The 23740-nt window shown below is 36.9% G+C and overlaps 2 protein-coding genes across 2 annotated transcripts in view; one reads left to right on the plus strand and one right to left on the minus strand.

Moving 5' to 3' along the window:
* Window positions 1–16540, plus strand: part of PDZD8 (PDZ domain containing 8) — a 66858-nt gene extending 50318 nt beyond the window's left edge. Inside the window, exons 4-5 of the mRNA XM_075504468.1 lie at window positions 9482–9644; window positions 11916–16540. Of these exons, the coding sequence (XP_075360583.1) occupies window positions 9482–9644; window positions 11916–14113 (2361 nt within the window). The 3' untranslated portion in view covers window positions 14114–16540. The remainder of the gene's footprint in view (window positions 1–9481; window positions 9645–11915) is intronic.
* A 1983-nt stretch (window positions 16541–18523) lies between these two features.
* SLC18A2 (solute carrier family 18 member A2) overlaps window positions 18524–23740 on the minus strand; it is a 31588-nt gene continuing 26371 nt past the window's right edge. The window contains exons 13-15 of the mRNA XM_075504046.1: window positions 23437–23556; window positions 22725–22858; window positions 18524–20108 (exon numbers count right to left, since the gene is read on the minus strand). Coding sequence (XP_075360161.1) covers window positions 19998–20108; window positions 22725–22858; window positions 23437–23556 — 365 coding nt within the window. The 3' untranslated portion in view covers window positions 18524–19997. The remainder of the gene's footprint in view (window positions 20109–22724; window positions 22859–23436; window positions 23557–23740) is intronic.

Genomic DNA, 23740 nt, shown 5'->3' on the forward strand with positions numbered 1-23740 from the left:
GCTGAAATGTGACACACCCATTAATGGAAAATGCTGTGCCTTAAAAACCGCTTCCAGTAGCTTGGAGAAAATTCTGTCTTATGCTTAAAGATGCTTGAAATGGACAAGAGGAGATTAAAAACAGCAGAGAATAGTAAAAATCTTAGATAAACACTCTCAAAACAACTGAAGGTAGGTCCACACTGCAGTACAGCACTATAACATTGATATACTCAGCAGTACCAGCTTATCTATACTAAGATTTAGTGCCGTCTCAACATCAAACTCGGAGTGGGTTAATTCATCTTGTGCTGACTACTTCGACATCAGAATACAGACTAGCAGGTTTAAAGTCAGCATATACATTTCTGTTTTAGTCACAGGAGAGTCTAAGAACTGATTACTTACTGGCTGTTTCCAGATGCCAGTAAATGTAACAAGTCTTTTGAAGGCAAAGGTGTTTCATGTGTGTGTTTGTGGGGGTTTTTAGTTGGTTGGTTTTGGTTTTTATTGCTCTTAGCGAAGGGGAGAAGAAACGGGAAAGTGGTGTGTAGGTCGCGTGCATCATCTGCTGAGTGGGAGAACAGTAACCACAATTTTAAAAAAATAATTTTTTTCTAGAGCTGGGTTTTTCACAACTTAAAAAAAGGTCTTTAAAAGGTCCAGTGCTATTAGGACTCCAGTGTCAGTCTTAACTTCTTTCTGGATGCTTTATTTTCTAGCGTTTGAACTTAAACTGTACATTTCAAACTGTGTTTGAAATGGCTATGTAATTCCTCTGCTTTAATCAGTGGTCGGGGCTCCCTTTGAGAAGTTGATGGCAGTCACACTAAACTTGCAGAGATACTCGTGGTGGTGGATGAACGCCTGAGTCGATCCATTGCATTAGAACTGGGTAATTTATAAAATTCCTTTCAAGGAAACATGAAGACTCCAAGCTAATGATTTTAGTACCTGTTCAGTGACACCCAAAAAAGCACAAAGGTGTAGCCAGTTCCATAAAGCTATGTACAGTATGAATGATCAGTAGTGCCATCGGTACCTGATTTGCCAGTTAGTAATTGGTGTTTCAGTTGGTTATGTATACTCCAGTCTGCAAGCATTTTCAGCTGATATGATACAGAACACAAATATATATATATATATATATATATAAATAAAAATGCAGTAATTGCAAAACTGACAATATTGAATAAAACTAAACAAGCTGAAGAACATCTTTTCTGATATTGCAAATATTTGTACTAGAAAAATTGTGCGAATATTCATTCTCAAGATGATTTTGAGTGTTCTCCGATTCCTTTGTTTTACTGATGAGGACTTTTCAAGACAGAATGCATTGTTCAGAGTTTTTAGGTGTGAAAGGTGATCAGTGTAAAAGGTTGACTTTTTTAGTGGATGACAGATTAGGTAAGGAACGGCTGCCGATGTGAGTACAGAAAATATCTCTCTAGAGTCATGGGTTTTCAGAGCAGAGTAAGAGCTGCAGTGGAGGAAAGCAGAACACCAGGTAAAGCAAAAAGCAAGTCATTAAAATTGTCTCAAATTTGAAGGATCAGCGTGGTCCAGAAACCCACTGCAAACATACAGTGAACACTGGGTAGAGGTAAGGGATGGTTTAACTATCAAACTAAGTGGTATAGGACGGATTAAGAAAATGTGGTTATGCACCTAAATAAATTCTGTAATATCCCTGCGGAGACAGATTTCTGATAAAACTTTCATATTTTTATATTCACTGTAACTCAGTCCTCTTTGGCATGAAGTTTTATTTTTATTGGTGGTATCTACTTATGGTGAAAGCTCATTCTGCAGTTATTAGCTTTTCCAAACATATTTTGGTTTTGCATGTTAAGTTTTTAATGGTTTTATCAAATTCCTTCTTCCAAGCAAAATGGGCAGAAGAATATCTTTTTGGCAGTTGCTCAGTTGTGTACTGTAAAATGAATTGTGCAAGAACAATAATTTGGATCTTCAGGATTGCTGTTCGACAAAGAATGTTTTTCATAAGCAGCAGATATTTTCCTTTTAATTTCTTATTGAAAATTTATTCATATATATTTAAAATGTTTAAATATATTTATAAATTAAGTTATTTTGAAAAAACAAACGCTACTGCCCCCCTTTCTAGTATATCTAGAACAAATACATGTTCATTCAACATATTTGTCAAATATGTTTTGGCAAGATATTAAAAAGACTTGGGGGGGGAAAACAAATCGGCATGTTTGAAATTAACTGAATCGATGTAAACCTGGGAATGGGGGAAAAATACATTAAAATTTTCAGCCAAATCTGATATTAACGGTGTATGTTTCTTTGGTATAGAGGAAGCATCACATAGCAAGAAAGAGTATGTTTATTGTTGTAGAAATCTTGATACAGATTTTGGAACAGTAGCAAATTTAGATTTTAAGATTTAGCTTCCATTATGGAAACAATAAAAGTCAGGTTTTTATTCAAGCAATCTTAGGAAACACATTTTATGATCAATCTGAAAAAAATAATCCACAAATCAGTAAACTAATTTCCAAGTTTGTAAATGTGTTTCCTAGTATATGTTGGTTTCTTAGAATACAGTGTTGCTTCTAGCTGTGATGTATACTGATGTTTTAAGTAGCCACTATATAATCTTTTGCATTAGATTACCTTCAACCTTTTTCTTAATAGTGGTTTGTAATTAATGCAAATTAATTCTAGTGGGAAGGAAAGTAAATATGAAAGAGTCAGTTTTCGATACAGAGTTAACTTTTCCTTTCTTTTCATTGTTTGTCACGTTGTGTAGTCATTCTATAAATACTAATGTAGCTTTTGACTTTTTTTTTTATCTTCTGTCAGCATGTTTTCACATGTCTGAACCTGCTAAAAGAAACAAAGATTAAGGAGATGGAGGCACATGTCCAATTTTAGGTAGCCAGTTGTCGTGGTTTAGCCCCATACCAGCCACTACGAAGAAAATTAACTCTGTCTCAGCTGAAACCAGGACACCAGTTCCTGGGTTTGTTCTTTTCGGGTCTGTATCTGTTTTTGCAGTATATTTGAATGCATACTAACCAGGGAGTCACTTGGGAATCCCAGCCTATTTAACAAGTTTATGAACCGAATTTTTAATGGATTTCTAGGCAACTGTGTGAGTGTACATATGTATCAATACACCTACATAAGTATATGGCATAATAGCGAACACAGTTTATAACTGATAATCAGTACATACTTTATTGACTACTGAACTATTTAAGCATCCCAGGAACAAGGCTAGTTCTCAAATGCTCAGAAACCTTTCTCCTCTCTCTGTTGCTGGGAGTTTTCTCTGTGCCTGGGAAATTAAAGTGTTTCTGTCATCACAGATTCCTTGGTTGAGGTCTGCATCGGACACTTTCTGTGCAAGCTTGTTTTCTTGACAATTTCCCCAGAACGCTTCATGGGTTATCCTGCCACGTGGACAGGAGGGCTGGAGAATAGGTTGGAAAAGGCTTGTGCTACTCTGTCCCCGTAGTTTTGGGCTTTGGGGCTGTGTCACAAAGAGAAGAAAAACGTCTACTCCTTCTCTAAAGTATACATGGAAATCCTCTCGGAACGTTAAAAAAAAAAATCCTTTTTTTCCTTCGAGCTTAGTGTTGCTAAGGAGTGTATCGTGAGATTGGTGATACCTGTTTCCTTTCACTGTCTCCTCTAGCCCATATAAATAATCTAACAATCGTTTCACTATACAGGTCATATATAATGACTGCATTCAATAATAGGGTTGAAAAAAGCAATAATGTTAAAGTCCATATTTTAAAGATGTATGCCAAAAACCTTTTTTAATAATACAAATATCTGAGTCTTCAGAATAGAAGGAACTGCTTCCTAGTTTTGTACTTTAATGTTGTTGGGGTTTTTTTTATGAAATATTCCTTCCTTTCCTCTCAGCATGCAGGGCTGTCTAGGAGAATGTAATACTTTACAGCATATTCATAGACATTCTCTCTTCTTTTTCCCCAAAACATATTAGACCATACCTTGCAGGAATACCTAAGATCCACTGTAGTAAGTTTGATGGGTTGGAAAAAAATAAGGTTTTTGTCTACAGTACAGCACTGACATGGCGTCAATTTGTGATACATACAGCGTGTTACATACCACTGATAAGGAATAAGAAATATTTGTAAAAATATTATTCTTTAGTTGATGTAAAGTCGATGAAATAAGATTTCTAATATGTGCTTGGGTGATCAAACTTTTCTTAGCATGTATTCAAAAGAATGTAACGTGCTTACTAAATTCTAATAAGGCGTTATGTTAATGCTTACAAATAGTTGAGCAAATATGGAATATTAGGTAGAGTAAAATTAAGCTTTCAAAAAATAATTTCCTTTTTAGTTCCTGAAAATACATAATTGGGTTTAAAAGCAAAAGTTTTATGCTGTAATTATCATGCTGTTAATTTTGTGACTTTGTATTTTCATATGCATCTAATAGTTTTTAAAGTTTAGCTGAATGATGTTGCACTACGAGTACGAGGTTGTCATACATACTTTCCCAGATGTTGTAATCTCCGTATTTATGGATGGACATTATTTATTATGTCTTGTCTCAGAAATTCTGAATGAAAGTGCTACATCTAATGTTAACTTAGATTGTAGTTATGAGACTACAGTATTACTGATGGCATTCTTACCTCTGTATTCAAAAATAACCTAAATTCGTAGTACAGTTCTGGAAACAAATAATAAATGAGATGGCATCACATTTGTCTGTTGCCTATAAGAGGGATGTTTATTTATCATCCCTTTGCATTTGCAAATTCTTTCAGAGTGATAATTTAATGAAGCATTTGAAAATTAAAACTGCATCCTGTATTGACACTCATGTAAATATTTGGCCATTTAAATGGTATTAGCAAGCTATAAACTTCCGAATGATCACTGTGTAGCTGTGGAGTTTGGTACCGGTATGTTAACAAAGGTTGGAAAAATTGATTTTTCACTGACATCTGAACATCTGCTAGGCTTTTAGAACAACAGAGCTGAGGTAAGGAAAGGCTATGAGAAACAACATAATTTTCTGCTGCATTGTATTTCCAGAGCATACTTCCAATACTGAACTGAAAGTAGTGGTGGGGTTATGCTCTGCAGTGGCTCATACACTGATGCGTATAAATGAACTAAAGCCTGTACTGTGAAATCAATGCTTATAGACTTTGTCCTGTATAAGTCAGGCATTCACAGCCCCACATCAAAATGTTTTATTAATTTTAAAGTGAATGGACATGTTGTGTCCTCTTAGGTTTTTTTTTTTTCTTGAATAATAAAACACTAAGGAAATTACTTCTTTTCATTTTTTCCCAAGATAGTAATTCCTGTTCTGTTGCATCTTAATCTCAACAAGTATTTCGTAAATAGTCTGGGGGTTGCTTACCTTTTTTAAAAAGGTACATTTTCTAACTTCTATGACACAGTTTAGCTCTAACACTTTCAATATAAATTGCTCTGAATGTATGTGTGTCACTGACAAGCAAGTAGTATTATCAGCTTTGTCTTGCTCCTTATTTAGGTAACTACTAAGGCTTGCAGGAACTAGTAAAACAGAGCTACTAATTAGATCAAATTAAAATAAACTTGCTTTAACATGGTATAGCTAGTTGGTTTAAAATTTCCCTTTCTCCTAGGCCCAGCTGTTAAATTTTCTCCCTTGCAGCAAGCTTCCTCGATAATAAATGTCCTTTCATTATCAACAATTTTCTTCTAATCTCTGTGTCATTTAGCTGATTTTTGTCCTTCTAATGTTTCATGTTCTGGTAGATCTTTGGCTCTTCACATTTATTATAAAGTTTTAATTTGAGGGAGAGGCAGAAAGGCATAAGGTAGCTGTGCTGGGTATACAAAGATGCTTGGTTTTGTGAATGTACTGGTTGGGGTGGGGGGTGTTTGAGAGCTTGAAACAGGGCTTACAGGCACTGCAGGTAGCCTGAGATACCAGTGGTATTATCATTTGGTGAAACTTGGAGTTGCCAGAAAGAAAAATCAAGGAAACTATTCATCTGGTTTGGGTTGATAAATAAAACCAGTTTACTTTGTGAAAAGCTTGTGACTGTGCCAAAGTTAATAAAAAGTTGAGATGAACTTTGCTTGTTATGTTCAAAGGCGCTTTCCTTCCAAAAACAGCTTTCCATCAGATACTGCTGGAATATTGGAAGTCTCCTCGCCGTCAGTGAGTCATACGTGCTGTAATCTGCGGTCAGTGTCCCTGCATGGGAGCCAAATGTTCAGAGATACCTAAGTGTCTTTCGTCCCAGCTGTCCCTCGTTTCTTTTATGTGGTCTCGCCCTGGGGGAGGAGGGAAGGGTGAAATGCTGGGAATCACCTCAGAGGTTTCTAGTCTCTTCCAGTAGAGAATATTTTCATTGTTAAGTCAGTCACTATTGAGATCTGCTCCAAGTAGTCCTTGGATTCAAGGGAAGCTCAAGAGGATGAGGGTCTGTACTGACAAACTGTAAGAAAGCTTTTGGTAACTTTTTTCCCCTTTTTACTGTCTAATTGTGCCCTTCCCTACATATCGCGCAGTTTGCCATGATTGCGAGTACTAACAGTGGTTAGAGGTCATTGCTGCCTTTCTTCAAAATGCTAGATGTTGCAGTACCAGCTCTTGTTTTCCTTCTGACATTCTCTTTCAAGTAGGGATTGTTGCTTTCTGAAGAACGGGTCTTTAGAAATCTTATCACTTCTTTGTGCCGCTCTGAATGGATGAGAAAATATCTGACTGTAAAAGAAAGTAGATTTGCATGAGGTAACTCCTGTAAAAGTGTTACATGGCCAGCTTCCTTCAGTAGTTGGATGTTTTTCTGATCTGCTCAAAGACCGATTATACAAGAGTTATCTCACGTTGCAAAAAAAACTTACAGCAACATTTCTTTTGCAGTGATGCAAAACTAACAGACTATCAATCTTGGATGAGCTGTGACTTTAAAACATCTTGTCTTATTAATTAACTCCAGTTCTGGGCGTTAAGATCCAGAACTAATGTAAGATTTCAGAAGAAACTATGTATCATCAAATTAGCTGTATGACTAAAGGAGTGTGATTAAATGGCCAGAATAATTTAGTGTTAAGAGGAAAATCATCCTGTTTTGTCTTTTTTCCTCTTCCATTCTGTCTAAGCATCCATTTCTTTCCTGAAATTCTCTCACTAAAGAGCTTTATACTTCAGTGGACTAACAAAAATTAGGGTAAAAAATGGTTATAGTTTGCTTTTCAGTCCTTTGTAATATACATGTTTGTCAGCGTTCCTTAAGTGGCATTTTACTTTCTGATCTTCATTATGATAGTTTTGTTATCTGTCCAAACACAAGGACTTGGAAATCTCTTTCCAACCTTAATCATTTAGAGCAAGACTTTCAAAGGAACCATCATAGGAAAATTGAGATTTGAGTACTTAGATTCTGTGGCAAATCTCAGAAATAATGGTCTCCTTGTTTGATAATAATATGCAGAGCTACGTAGCATAGGGGAGTGATTTTTGGAAGGAGTTTTTGTTGCATGTTTGTATGCCGCCACAGCAAGTTCATGTCATTTGTGTTTTTGACAGTTAAAATATTCAACTAGTGTTCTTTGTAGTAATTGTTCATGTTGTTTCTGTACAGCATGTGCAACATTTGTGAATTGCTAACTTAAAGCCATATTATAAATAAAGGACTAAAGCAGAAGACTAATTCTTTTCTTTAAAAAAAGCTTCTCTTTTCTTCCACAAGTATTTCTAATACTTTTTATTTGTTTCTTAACACTTAAAGGTTTATATTTTTAATTTAATTATGTATCAGTTTCTTTGGTGTAAATGGGAACAGTCTTAATTAAAACAAAGAAACCCCCCCAAAAAACCTACTACGTATTTTTGGTCTTGTTATTCTTGCATACATTACTGGGTATTCACAGTAGATGTTAACAAAGTTTGTGAGAAAATGTTATCCTTAAGTGACTGTTGGAAATGCAGAAAACTAGTGACAAAGCTTAGAAAGTTAGTGCAAGTCTGCTTCTTCAAACTCAATGCTGTTCTTAAGGAAACTGTTTAGTGTAGCATTTTTATTTCTATAAAGAACTGAACAACAATTTAAAAAAGCCAAGATGTGGTGCTATTAAGATTATAGGAAAGGAGCAAAAGCCATGCAGCCAAGGAGAGAGTCGTGTACTGAAGTTAAGTAATCCACTCATCTGTGAAAAGCCATTGTACAAAACTAAGCAAACAAACACATCCTCAAAAGAGGAGGATCAACTCCAGACAGTTCAAACATCGACAATTGAATAGCAACAAAGTAAATGCAGAAGGATGGAGGAGAAGCCTGTCTACCTAAACTCAGTAAATTGAAATCAAATACAAAATTGCCTGTGGAGGTTTTCTACAAACAATGTCTGTCTCCCTGTTCTTGGGAATCAAAAAAGCAAATTAAATTTCTGTCCTTGGAGCTGAAACATAGACTGAGTTTCCCTTTCAAATAGACAGAATATACTTTGGTGGAATAATAGTAGACAGTCATTTGGAACAGTCCAGAAGGAATGTGTTTTAGGAAAAAAAAGTATATTTTTAAATTCATTAAGGACAGTCTTTATTAAGAAAACAGTTGTCAAAGATCTCAGACACTGAGGTGTGTAAACAATTGACCACTACCTAGATATATTCTTCAATAGGGACTTCCAAATTATAAGAGATCTGTGCATGAGTGTGGGATGAAACTCTACTACAGAGATTGTACCTCAGTCATTTTTTTTAAGAATAAGATATTTGAGATTATTGAGTTAAATTTTATCTTGTATTTATCTTGCAAGATAAATACGAGGAACAGGTTCTGAGTCATTGAAGAAACTTCTTAGGCTATTGTTAGTTTAGATTTGTTCTTTTGTTAATGTAGATTTGTGTAAGTACCTAATAGTTTTCTCACTCCAAACACCATTTTGCATAGACTACTGAAGAGCTACTCATAGTAACAGGCTTTATAATGCAAATGTGGTTTATTCAAAGTGATACCTAGATTGATGGTACAGTGCTCCTTTTGATAAAACTTCTTCCCAATAAAATGGATGATGAGGTTGTGGTGTTGTAGCATTGTTAGGACTGGAGCTTTTTGTGAAGATGAACTGTGTTGCCTTTCCTGCTGATTTGTATTTGCATAGGTTAGCTCAGTATTGTTATTAACTGTATATAAACTATTGAACAGCTGTGTACACACATTACACTTATTTACATATATATTTATTTTGCTGACAATTCCTTGCAGTGCTCTCTGGTTTTGGCATATTTGGCTCTTCAGAACTGGTGACATTTGGTTCCACCTTTCTCCAAGGTGTAAATTGGATTGGCAGACAGTTAATCTATTATGTGAGAATCTGCTTAATGAAGTCAACGGATGTCCTAGTGTAATTTTTTTAATAGTATCAGTTGTATGATTTTATTTAAACAATCATTACTAACCGTGAATCCTTGCGGTTTGCTTAATCAACATACTCTTAACTTTTAAATTCCTTCTCTCTAGGCAGAACTAGTGAAAGGGAATCTGCAAAGTGTTGGGCTCACGCTCCGCCTTGTGCAGTCCAAGGAAGAAGATGCAGGGCATGTTGTCATTGAAACTGTGACTCCAAACTCACCTGCTGCAGCTGCTGATCTACAGAGGGGGGACAGACTTCTAGCAATTGGCAGTGAGTAATATGTCAGCTTTCAAAATAAGTGTTGTCTTGCAAACTGGGAGGATGTATCTGCGTACAGTTCAACTAGACTGCCTTTCTCAACAATTAGTTATGCCTGGCACTCATAATAAAAACTAACATTCATGTATTTATGGCCGCTTAAGGTTATCATTCACTTGATTCGTTTTCTTGCATATTTATTTGGTCTTTGCTAGGTAAAAGCAAAATAAAGTTCAATAAACATTTGAATGTAAATATATTTTAACTGCTCTGATAGTGATGCTGTGAGGTTCTCTACATAGTTTCTCCCAGTGATGTTATAAAACGTGCTTAGTTTACAAAGAAAACCATAACATTTTACATCCTGGGCCTGCACGCTCAGCTTTGAACCTAAAGGTACTGAATAGAGTATGGAACAAGTAGTATCAGCATATTTTTGACTAACAGAGTAATTGTCCAAAATGTCAAAATGACCCAAGAAGATCTGCTGAGTATTTGATAGTATTTTTATACTTTTAGTCTCAATTTTTGTCAGCTCTGACATGTACCCTTTATTTTTGCGGGGGAGGGCACTGTGGTTTTTTTTAGTAAAGATTCTGTTGAAATCCCTGGGCATTACGAAGTGGATTGATCCTAGTTTATATTCTACAATTTTAAATTAGACCATCTCCAGATATAGCTTGAATACTTCTGTCTTATATGGACCCTGTCACCAACAGAGAACTAGATCATAATCATAAACCATAATCAGAGACTGGTACTGGAAATCTTACTGCTTTAAACTTGAGTATTGGAGGGGACTTACGGAATATGGCAGTGGACAGAAGGACGAATAAATCATTAACAAGAACAGTGGCTAATCAACTTAGTGGAAGGAGCAGATAGGAACCTGTTTATGATCATTAAGAACTAATGCAATGTTTTCTATTCTAATGGCTGTTGTGGGACTAAATATAATGTTATGGAGTAGGAATCAAAAGTAGCTTAGTTTAAAGTTGTTGGGCTTTGTACACTGACCAGGGATTTATAAAGACTAAAAAGGAGTGGGAATATCACTGTATATTAGTAACATTTTAGAAATAAGTGTAGGTACTACTGATAAAGTAGCATGTAAACTGAAATCACTCTAGGGGAAAAACGGTAAAAAATTCTGCTAGGGTCATATTGTGAATTTGGAGATTATCTCTATCATGTCATTGGTGGAGAAAGAAATGCAGAAAGAACTGCATAATTATGAGCTGTATATAGTATCCCAGATATGCCTGCATGTCACAGCACACACATTTCTTCTCCAAACATTAACCATATAAATAAGAGGTAAAGTAATTTTATATTTCGTTCTGCTAAGTCATTAAGATACTACAGAAGTGTTAGTGTGGTAAAATACTATGTGGTAAAATACTATGAAGATAGAACTTTATACATTTACAACATGAACTACTTAAACTCCTTGCTATCACAGTCGCATTAATTTTTAAGTTTTTACCTGAGAGGTTTTACAGGTTTTACAGTGGTTAAGCTCTGGCTTAACTGCTACAGTGAGTTATTGTGATTAGGTACTGTCTAAATCCCCATTGCGTTGCTCCGGTGATTTAAAACGGTTTTGAGTTGCTTTGAACGGGCAATTGATAATTGCTCTAGAATAAGGGAAAAGTAATTTTTACATGACCCCCTGCATAACTTTATTTGGACTGTGTGCTCATTAAGGTATTTTAGCTTGCATTTAGTTTGTTGAATCTTACCATAGGCTGGAGATACTGTCAAATGGCTCAAAGTTCTGATGAGGAAGATGATTCAGTTCACTGTTCAGCCACACTGAGAATGTAGCATCATGCCTATATTTTGTTAACATATTGGAACTATTTTCTTTGTTAGCCTGCTTCTGTTTTAATTATAACTGTATTTAAAGATACCTATCTCTTTTGACTCCTTTGTTAAATGCCTGCCGCTGAAAAGTCCAAACTTACAATAAGGCCAAGGTTAAAAATGTTAGCATATAAAATGAACATTACTCTCTAAGATTACAGCATTAATAACAAACAGCAAATGGGAGTATTTATGTTAGTATCTTTTCCAGCTCCTGAAGTGATATATTTGTATGAATAAAATGGAAAGGATCCATCTGTAACATTTCAGTTAAGCTGTTCTGTCATAATTGAATTCCTCTGCTAGTGAGCAACAGTATTACCACTAGTAAAGATCTAAACATGTTTGTCAACTATTTTTGGCCATTTAGATTGTGATCACAATTAAAATTTAAAAATTTTTGTCTTTTTTTAATAGGTGTTAAAATCACATCAACTGTCCAAGTGTTGAAGCTTATTAGACAGGCTGGGGACAGAGTTTTAGTTTTTTATGAAAGGCCTGTTGGGTATAATCAGCATAGTTCAGCACTGCAGGATGGATTTGGACAATTGGAAGACACTGCTTTCTTGACACAGCCAGAAGATGACCAAACTAGTTTATCAGCTGATGTTGATAACAGAGATTTTGATTCAGAATTTGAGGACTTAGTTTGTGAATCACCTGACCAAAAAGAAGATCTGCCAACAGCTCCGAGTCCCAAACGTTCAGTAGTAATACTTGCTGCTAAACCACTTGGAACTATATCTCCGATTCTGAATCGAAAACTACATTTAGGAAGTTACCAGACAACATCAAAAACGCAACAAAAAGATGGAGCTAAAGTGGCAACGCCCAAAACTATTGAAGGTTCAGATGCATCACAGCAATCAGGTAAACAATCACAAGGATCCAGTACTAAGCCTCCTGTGCCACCTAGGCCACAAAGTAAGCCTGTTTTGCCTACTAGTGAAACTCAAAATGTGTTAGAAACTGGAGGGGTATCTTCTGAAAAACTGGAGAGGCCACCTCCACCTACAAATAACGGAGATAAATGTACAGAGAAGGTAGTAAAGAATAATGATCAAATAGAAGACCCAATGGTATCAAAAGTAGCAACAGCACCAAAACAAGATACGTTAAAAGATGGACTTTCAGAAAATGCACGTAGTTACAAAGATAGCGGAGATGATCATCAAACATGGGAATCACCAGAAATTCCTTATAAAATCCGGCAAGGCCGATGGCCAAGGACGAGAACATCCTCCTGTCTATTTGAAGTAGAAGGATACCATAAGTACCTTAATGTTGCACTGTGGTGCAGAGACCCTTTCAAAGCAGGTGGTTTTATCTGCTTAGGATATGCAAGCATAAAACTTGAAGAAATTGCTTTAGATTGTATAGCTACATCCTCAATGGAATATATTAGAACATTTAAACTGGATGCTCCTACACCTAAAGCAGCAGTCACTAGAACAGCATTGCGGAATTTGACAACCCATAAGGGATTCAATGAAAAATTTTGTTATGGTGATGTAACTTTACACTTCAAATATTTAAAAGAAGGTGAAATAGATGATTCAAACTTTCTCCTGGAGAAAGAACGGGAATGTCACTTGGAAGAAGAAGCTCGTGCACTTCCGAAAGAGGATCCTTACTTGGGACAAATTGTTCTTACGGAGAACAAGCATAACTTTCAAGATACTCAGTTTCAGAATCCCACTTGGTGTGATTACTGCAAAAAGAAAGTATGGACTAAAGCGGCTTCGCAGTGCATGCTCTGTGCTTATGTTTGCCATAAAAAGTGTCAAGAAAAATGTCTAACTGAGACACCTTTTTGTGTGGGAGCTGAAAAGCGACTTGATCGAACTGTGGGAGGTTGTAGAGCAGAAGGACAGGAAGGTCCCCAAGCTGCATCCTCTCGTGTTGATTCAGAACCTAAATCTGTTAACAGAACTACAGGTTTGACCAGGCATATAATCAATACAAGCACCCGTTTGTTAAACCTTCGTCAAGTCCCCAAAGCTCGCCTTTCTGAGCAAGGAACAGAGGTGGTAGAACCTTCACCAAAGCACACACCAAACACTTCTGATAATGAAAGTAGCGATACTGAAATCAGTGGGCCAAGCAGTCCTTCAAAACGTGCAGCAGGTACTGGGATAAAGTTGGTCCGAAAGGAGGGTGGTCTAGATGACAGTGTCTTCATTGCTGTTAAAGAAATTGGACGTGATCTCTATAGAAGTTTACCCACCGAGGAGCGTTTTCAGAAATTAGAATTCATGTTGGATAAGCTGCAGAATGAAATAGACCAGGAGCTGGAAAACAATAATTCACTCGTTAAAGAAGAAAAAGAGACAACTGATGCAAGGAAAAAAGCCTTGATTTCTGCTGCGCTGGCTAAGTCAGGTGAAAGACTGCAGGCCCTTACGCTGCTGATGATCCACTACAGAGCAGGCATTGAGGATCTAGAGTCTTTGGAGAACATGTCATTAGAGCGGCAGTCCAAAAGAGTGACTAAAGATTCAGAGGAGCCCAACATAGCAGAAGAAATGGATAACGAAGATGTCAGTCTGACGGAGGCGCCAACATTCAACATCATATCGGAAGAACCAGTTGATCCACCTCAATCAGTAGACTGATATTTACATATTTAACCTTTGAAGGAATGGGCTAAAAGAATATTTTGCACATAATTACAAACACACACAAATTAAATTAAAAAACACTGGTATAATGCACATGTCCTGCTTCTCTGCAGTTATTTGCCTGTGTAAGAGTACAGCTAGTAATGGTTCTTCTCCAGCTACAGCACCATCATTTTGTTAAACTGGCTGGTTGAAACTGCATTTTGGGGTTTATATTGGAAATTTATTTTTAATAACTTATTTTTATTTTTTCTAATTATGTAACCTTACCATTTCACATTAATGTGTGTGGTGTCCTTAATGTATTACTTGCCGCCCCCCCCCCTTTTTTTTTTTGAGCTAGTGTTTTCAACAGGAAACTGGCAGGATTTTCAAAATGTTTAGTTTTCATTGTATGATGAAAAAATAAGCTTGTTGCATGCCTAAGCTGATGACTGACACAGAAGTCACTGAGGGACCAGGCTTTAAAATGTTGATCACAGTTATTGTACGTCTTCTAGGTAGTTGTGCATTTTTTGCCAAACATATCATGAAAGCAAACAAAAGGTCTTTCCTTTTGTCTGTTATTATTATTTACTAAAGTTAACATGGCATATCATTTGTTTCCCATATTTTTGTTAAATATAAGAACTTTTCATAGTTTGTAATTAACATGAAATATAATAATGCTATGCTAAAAAAAAATCCTCCTTAGAACTTTGGGCTATTGTATCCTGATTGAATAATACTGGATGTCAAAGTACATACCAGTATCTCATAATAATTTAATTGGGAATATTTTTGAGATAAGAGGCTGGTTGCCTTTCAGAACAAAATTATATATTTAAGTGTTGTTGTATTATCTAATAACCTGATAAAGGAAAATTGCTCTTCTCAAGAGTTGGAGGTTTCACTGCATTCTATGAAAAAGCATGTAATGATGGTTTAAGTAATTAAAAAAAAAAAATTGATGTTTTGCTGCAGACTTTATCTTATCGTTTCAGAAAGCTTAAGGTACAAAATACTCTACAAAATAGCTAAATGTGTTCTCTCTCAACACTTTTGAGTAATCATGTAGTGGTAAGCATTCAGCTTCTCAGACAGAAGAGACAGCCTAAGCAGAAGGATCACCTTTTGTCAGAAAAATGTCCTATAGTGTATATAATGTGTTTTATTTGAATCAAAATAAGTGAGTCCAGTAGAGATGAGCAAGAATTTCAGCCAGCAGCTTTTGAAAAGAACTATCTGGTCTTGTGCTATGTGTAAACTGTGGATCTTAGCATCACCTGGCTAAGGCTGTTGTTCTTATTTATTTCCCGTAAACATGTCTTTGTTTCATCTTCTGTGTATAGAAATGCCGTATAAAATATCATCTTTATTTTAGGTACTGTGTTAGGTACTGGTATCATTATCACTGGTAGTAGAAAAAAAAATGCCTTTGTGGAAATGGAGTTGAATCTGAGGTGGTAAGATAACTAATTTAAATTTGCAGGCAGTCTGTAATGTACCTCTCCATTAAATTTGCTTCTCAGTTTATTTTGTGATGGGCAAAATTAAGTAGCAATGGTTTTCACTGATGGAAAAGCATATTTGTACTTCTAAACAAAACGGTTACTTCCACTCATGCAACTACTTGGACTTTTTTGTGAGTTCTGGGCGGTTGATACTTTAGTTGATGTATGGAAAACACTACCCATGCTAAAATAGGCATGTGACACACTTCTGAAATTAAGCTTCAGCAAATAATCGCACAAAATTAGCTTCCCTTATTGACTAAAAGTTATTTAACCTATACTTGCTTGAGATGCATATTAAGACTTCCCCACTCCATTTTCTCAGTGGCTTACCATTGGTGGTGATCTGCATTCAATCTCCATCAGTGTTTGCTCTTATGGACTACTATAGAGGTTTTCAAATATATCCAAGTACTTCATTTAAACCCTGGTACACGTGAAGGAGCTGTGAAAACAATGCAAATACCGATGTAAAAAAAATGCATTTGAGGTTTTAAATTGACTTGTGTAATACAGTGGGTGAGAAAAGCTGGATATAGTTTTCCTCGTATAGTATTGCTAATGATGATTGTAAGAGATAAATTAAATGTAGTGCAATATTTTTAAATATACCGAATGGGAAAAAGGCGAAATAATTGTATTTTAGTGATAAGAAGGAAAACATAAATTCCTATCTGGCATTAATTACAATAAGCAGTGAATCTTGAGGGGAAAATTGTAATACTACATTCCTGATGTAATCTTTGCTTCATGCTTGACTGTAAATAGCTGAAAATAAAGAATACCACAGAAAACAAGAATATCTTGACTTAATGATATCTGAATAGGTGGCAGCTACACACATTTGCAGAAGATCTGCCTAATATGATTTTGTTGGCTATTATTTTATCATGAGAATAAGCTTTAATAAAATAGTTTTGCTAAATTATCAACTTCTTTGCATTGTGTTAATATTTTTTTAAACACTTGTATTGCAGTAGTTTATCGTCTGAAGCCACTACTTAAAGGAAGGATCTTTGGGAGAAAACCACACATTTTTGCATTAAATAAAACTACTGATTGCTGGATTAATTGGGCTTTTATGCATTCTTCAGATTTACATATGCATTTATTTTTATTCTACACAGTTTTAAGAGTAGACGTAGATTTCTTTCAAAATGGTGATTCCAGTTGATTCTTTGTGTACCTAGAGAATCTTATAAAATGCTAAGGATGTTTGTGGGGTTTTTTTAAGACCTCCAAGCACTGCTCAAATAATATTGCCATTCAATTATTGGTGATAGTGACTACCACCAGAGTTACATTAGGGGAACAAATTGTCCAAGAAAAATTCTTCTGACTTGCCCTGTCCTTCAGAAAATGTTAATGGTTGGCTAAACAAATCCTTACTGGTTTACTAGCTCATTTTTATCTAAGCCGTTTTTCCTTATAATCCATTATCCTTGGGTTTTTTCCCTCAAATTTGAAATAAAACATGCATGGAAGTTTACAACTACAGGGGAGAACTAAGGTGTGGGAGCAAATGAACTAAGTGACTTTATCACATGTAAAGTGACACAGATAAAAATACACAAAATATGGAAGAATCCAAATTTTTTTGGTGTATTTTTTGTAACTAAAGTTACTTCCTGACTGTCAGCAAAATGGGTTCATGTTTGATTACTTATTCCTCCATGGCACAGAAAATCCAAAATATAGAACAACTGCTAGATGTCTTTGTTCTGGGGGGAAAAGGTGGTGTAGAGAGCCCAAACATGGGTGTCTGTGTGGCACCTGACTCTCTCTTCCTCCAACTTCTGGTGGACCAGGAGTGGAGCAAGAGCCTGAGGGAGCCAGACTGAGCTGTATGGGTCTACTGTGGGTCTTCTGAGCAAACCAGGGCAAGATGCTGGTCTGTAAGGCCCCAGGAGAAACATCTCAGAAGAAACATCCTCATCTGCAGAAGAGGAATGTGATCATTTCCTCTGTCCTTGGGCCTCCTCATGCTTGTTTTGTGTTGCAGATTAACATGAACTCTTCCTTAATTTTGATCTGCTCAAAAGTACAAAACCAAGCTGTGAAGTAAGCTATTCTATGGGGTTTTTATTGTATAAGTTGCTATGTTTGCATTACTCTTACACTTGTGAATTTAAGCAATACATTGGTTAATCAGCTGGCAAATAAATGAACATGTTGTGTGATAATTTAGAATTCTAACATTGGTATATTAGTTTCAAATTTAATTGGATTAACATTTTGATGTTGACCAAGAGAGTTCAGTAAAGCTAAGTAAACTTCTCTTGGGGCAAAGTTTCAAGTATCCAAATGATCTGCAACATTAAAATCTAATCTAATATGATAATCATCGATATGCACAATTGTCACTTATCCAGTGGCAGTGAAGTACTCAGCATGCTGCAGAATCTTGGTTTTTGCTATATTGATGTCTGTCTCCAGACACATCTCGGCTTTGAAGGAAGGATTTCCATCTGTTATATATTCAAAAGAATGCAACAGAAAATATACCACTATAAAATCTGTAAGTGGATTTTTCAAATCAGCCATAGGATGATATTGCTTGGTGTTTCACGTCATTTAAGCCTCTTATGATGTTTTATCAGACTCTTCACCCTTACTTAAGCACCCTGTTCTGGCAGCATATACAGGGGTGTGCCCTCGTACTGCACATTTTGGCCTTACGTATTTCCCAAAAGTTAAATCTCAGACCAGCAGCCACATAACAGACTGGTTTTGGAAGCGTTGCGGTTACCTAAACAAGTTGCATGTATTTATAACCTGGAGTGAAACTATTTGTCCTCAATTACAAATGGACTAAAAATGAGGAGTCCTTTCCCACGACCTGAAATGTTTGTTGGCTCTCCCCCCCAGTATACAGTGAACCACAATGCATAAGGCAAATCGTGAGGGGGATTCTTTATTATTATTATTATTTTTACTTTATTACAATAGGCCATGAACTTCTTTTAGATAACTTTATTTTAATGCACTCTGAATGCATAATTATTGACAAAGCAATACTTGAAGTTTGATCCACTATATTTTTCATATTTTCTGACCATAGTATATACACTTTACAAAACTATATGTAAACATAGTATCTATGCTGTAGTACATAAAACATCTGCAATTACATGAAAAAAGGCACATAAAGATTTTAATTTTACAACTGAAAAGATACACCAGGGTTGATAAGGACATTGGGATTGTTTTAAAATGCTTTCTTTAAAAGTTGGATTTTTCTCAGTGCAGATAGGGACTGCCTAATACAGTGCTTTTCCTGTTTTAGACTGTGCCCCCAAACATTGAGGTACTGGCAACAAATTGGTCTTTTTTTTCATTATTGTTAGCAAAGTTGATATTTTAACTTTATTTTTTGAAAAATAAATATACATTAAATTTCTAGATGTGTATGCAAATGAATGTAAAATAGTTTTTGTTTAACTGCTTAAGTTATGAGCTTACTTTCAGTACATGCGAAGACTAAATACTGTGATACTGCAGCTTTTCTTAACCAGTCACTTAAGATGCATCTAAAAGTTGAGATCCGTTAAAAATAAACGATTCAAAAGATAGAAATCTAAAAATTGTCGTTGTGCTGTTTTTCTTCCCTTTAAGGGAAAGGAACAGCGCACATTCATACCTACTTGTTTACCCGGTGTTGTGTGGTTGGTTGGGGGCTTCATATTGCACAACTGGTTAGCTAATTAAAACTTCATTAAATAGTACTGACAGCAATACACTCATCCGTTTAAAATAGTTTTCCCCAGGATTCCATGTGGGTTCAGGTAGAGCTCATTTTTGAAATTGGCAAAGAACTTGTGCCTTTTGTTTTACTAACGTATCATCTAAAGTTGATCGAAAAAGTCATAGCCACGTCTACAGTCTGAATTCCAGCCTTCAGCTCCTCTCAATGTATTTACAAGAGTACAATTAAAAAGGATGCAAATTGGACAGGTTTTCTTTGAGCTTTGGGGGGTTTTTTCTTCCAATTAGATAAGACCCAAGCTCTTGCCAGTAACTTATGACTCCAAACAAAATATGAAATACTGTGTATTGATGTGCTGACTGTAAAAACCAAATAGTTAAAATTCACGTTTATACAGATTTATACTACACATTTAATAAAAAATATAGTGTAATATCCAATAAAATTAAATACACAAAATAAAGATTAACACTATACAAATCCTCTATAAAAGCTCCCCCCCCTCCCATAAGGCGGTTAGCAGTCTGCTTTATAACCATGGGCAATGAATAATATACCTTTGTTTTTTTGACCATTTCACTATCAAATGTACAGTACAACTAAAACCTATTTCTGGATGAGATGTTTCACGTGAAACACTGCATTTTGTACACCAAAATACGTTATATGGCTTCTCAGGTTATTCATCACTTTCGTATTCTTCTTCTTCATCACCTATGGGGTAGGACTGGATGTTGTTCTGGGTATACATTTTTGTTTTCACAGGACAGTTGTGATCCATGAGTATTGCCTGAAAGAAAACAGAGTGTGCATATTATTAGCATTTCTGCTTAGCATCCAGCTGAGGTCTGTGGCTGACTCCACCACACAGCCGTCCAGCCGCAGCCACCGTTCAGCGATTCACCTGTCCTCGGTCAAAGCAGAACCCAAACTGATTTCAATTAGGGTAAATCAAGTCCATAGGTCCGTGTGAGGTGGGATCTTGGCCCTAAAGACATCACCAGCCAATTTCTGTTACCTTAGTGGAACCAGTATTTCAGCCCACGTAGTAGATTGAAATACATCTACCTGCTCTCCAGTTACAGTAACTTACCTCTCCTATATTTAATCTCCACCTATTAAAAGCTGGATGAATGAGCAAGAGCAGTCCTACTGCCCCAAGCTGAGTCTCCCTCACTAGCTTTTCTTTTCCCACCCCTTTCTGTGGAGCTCCAGAGCAGCATAACCGGGCTCTGCTGAGAGAGGTGGTCCAAATACTGCGACTTTACACCTATGGCAAGCTAGAAGTGATTACCGTACTTAGGGGCCAGCTATAATATTACATCCTTTGGGACGAATTTTTCCTGGGACAATCACAGTCTGTACTCAGAGCAGTTGTGTAACTTATTTTAGGTTGAGTGTGATTAAGTTTGTTTTATAATTAATTATGCAAAGAGCACAAAACAGAGCCCTTCCTTTTGACTCTTTTCAAACCCAACAGAAACGGCACATCAGTTCACTGACACAAGCCACTTTGGGAATAGGAGACACTTTGCATTTAAAGTTATGTTGGCGGGGAGGGCAGGCACTGTGGAAGGTGTTTAAGCCGTGGGGAGAGATCCAGTCCCTTCAATGATTACCATGTTACGTGAGAAACACTGTCAGTGACCAGGAAAGCACACGATAAACTTTGTATCTCCAGTAAACAGCAGCAGCTCTTTTTTTTTTTTTTTTCTTTCTGTTCCTCAGCCTTAGGCAGTGTGTTAAAAAAAATAAATCAGTGCAGTCTACAAAGGTCATGACAAGGGATTAACTGGAATCTCTGGGATTCTGCAGTCCAAATATGTGCAAAACAGAAGGTCTCTGGCCTCACGTACGCCACTATTTCAGCAAGATTCATTTTTCCACCTTCTGTTCTGCTCATGCCAGTACAAAGGGTGAGCAGCAAACACAGCAGGTTCTGTTCTTACCTTGCAGAGACATGGCACTGCATAGTAAGACCATAACCATGCAAAATTACATTTTCTTTTCACCCAAATAAACAACTAGCATCTACATTTTATGTCCAAGTCAATGATGTTCAGTATGAGCAAGGATGAAGTGCTGGCTGGGCTAGACCTACAGATGGTGACAGCAAAGATTGGTACTTGCTTTCCAGCACTTTCCCAGCCCTGGAATCACAACAGGGATTGCACTGCCTTGTAATTCCTTCAGGAGCTTCCCATCTTCTTGCTGAGCAGAGGAAACCTGGTGAATAAAGTAATGGGTCTCCTCCTGCAGTAAGAGAACTTTTGAACCTCATCCAGTATAAATCTATAGGAACAGCGAGTCTTGCAACAGCAGAGTAGGGGAGCAGATAAAGGACATTATATGAAAGGGTAAATTGAGGTACAGAAATGGGAAAGGAAGGGAGAGAGGAGAACGGTAGAGGAGGGGAAATTAAGGAAAAGGACTACCAAAAGCAAAGCAGGAGTCTTTTTTTGGGGGGGTAACAGGCTAGGCAAACAGTAAGCAATAGGAGGGAAGGAGTGAAACGTTCCTGCAGGCACATTGCTGGGTGTCCTGGGGCAGAACTCATGGAATAAGTAGGGGAAATCCTCACTCCAGCTCTTACGGAAAGCAGACTTCTACATGGACTTAGAGAGCAAGTGTGAAAATGGGAAAAATGGGAAAAAAAGTCTGTTAAAGACTGTTAATTGCAGTCACTTTTGACTTTGGTCTTTTAGCCCCTAAATTTAGGGATGTGTCAGAACACATTCGCCTGCTCTGAGGCTCATCCCTAGATACACCCACTGCGGGTCGCAGGGGACTGGGCAAGGTTGTTGATTTGGCCAAGCATCATTCTTCTTATGCACCACAGAGTGGCTGGGGAGCACTGACCGCTCTAGAAAATGAAGTTATATTAAAAAAAGAAAGAGTCAGGATAAGACCTGTGGAACAGATAGGATAAGAGGAGCAGTTAATTTGTAAGGGCAGGTGATCTGTATGGAGGAACAAGGAAGAGGAAAAAAAACAGTGTAAAATATACTGTAGAAGACCATGAGGAAAACAGGTTGAGGCACACAAAACAAATTAAGTGAGTACTTGGTCAATACATTTCTGGCACTTAGAGAGGAAAAAAAAGCCTTTTATACTGACTCCACCGCAGTGTATGCTGTGGCAGATGAATGTCTGCTGGACCCTGTTTCACGATAATCAAATTTGTGACTTTGTAACATGTAACTAATAAAAAGCTTTTATTTATACATCTTGAACATACAAAGAAGGGGGAGTTCATTCCAAAGGGGATGCATGAGGGTGAAATTGTGCTGGTCCCATTTTGGGAAAGTTAGAGGCAAAGATGCAGAAATAAGTTCTCATTTGTTTCACTGAAAAAAACCCCACCATACCACCCCAAAACAAAAGAAAGAAACCATGTTATGCTTACCATTTTCTCCTCTTTGGCAGGTGGACTTCGAAGGAAAAAGCACAGTGGAGCGAACAGGATATCCACAATCCCTATAATTGTCATGAGCCATGGAAATCCAATGGCCTTTGCAATGGCACCACCCGCAGAGGGACCTTGTATAAATAAAAACCTTTTTCTGAATACTGCTCGGACATAAAATTTGTAGCAGTCACTTTAAACAACAGTAATTTTATATACAACACTCCTGCTTTACAAACTGATTTGAGGAATGTAAAGACATGTTCGTAATTGTAACATAAACCTTTTCTGGCTCCATAATCCACGTTCATTGAAGAAATTAGAGATGCTCCTAAGGGCTCCTGGGGCATCTGTGTCATGCTCTCAAGGAAGCAGGGATTCAGTTATTCCCCTCGCAAACTATTAGGAGCACAGCTGTGCTGTTAGTTTTAAATGTTGCAAGACCTCTTTCCTAGGGATATCCTACTTGTTCGGTGCCTGCCGCCTTCAAGCCTCTTACAGCTAACGAAGCTGAGCACAGCATCGCGGCAGAGGAGGGGAACAGATGCCAAACACAGTTCCCTGCGTCCTTTCCCTCTGCTTCTGGTTTCTTGCAGAAAATAACCACCCCAGCTCATAAAGCTTGCGAGTGCCACTGGGATTCACACCTACCATCGTAGCAGATTTCTCTTAACTGTCAGGTGCATTATAGGCAGGAAAAAGCCAAACTTACCTACAGCAAAGCCCATGCAAAAGGCAACATCAGCTATCGCGTACACGCTGCCATAGACTGACACATGACGCAGATCTACGAGGTAGCCCATAATTGGCATCATGGAGGAGTCCACCATTCCTGGTCGTGAGGGAGGGAAACATATTTCAGGAAAATACTGCCTTTTTTTTTTTTTTTCTTTTAATGTCTTGGCCAACTATGTGCTAAAAAGGGATGCAAAAGCAACTAAAAGGATGCTTATTCTTAAATAAGCAAAAGATTCGTGTTCAAATAGACTGTATTATCCATGCTTTTTAAGGTCTTT

This window comes from Mycteria americana, chromosome 6, assembly GCF_035582795.1.
Source record: "Mycteria americana isolate JAX WOST 10 ecotype Jacksonville Zoo and Gardens chromosome 6, USCA_MyAme_1.0, whole genome shotgun sequence".
NCBI lineage: Eukaryota > Metazoa > Chordata > Aves > Ciconiiformes > Ciconiidae > Mycteria > Mycteria americana.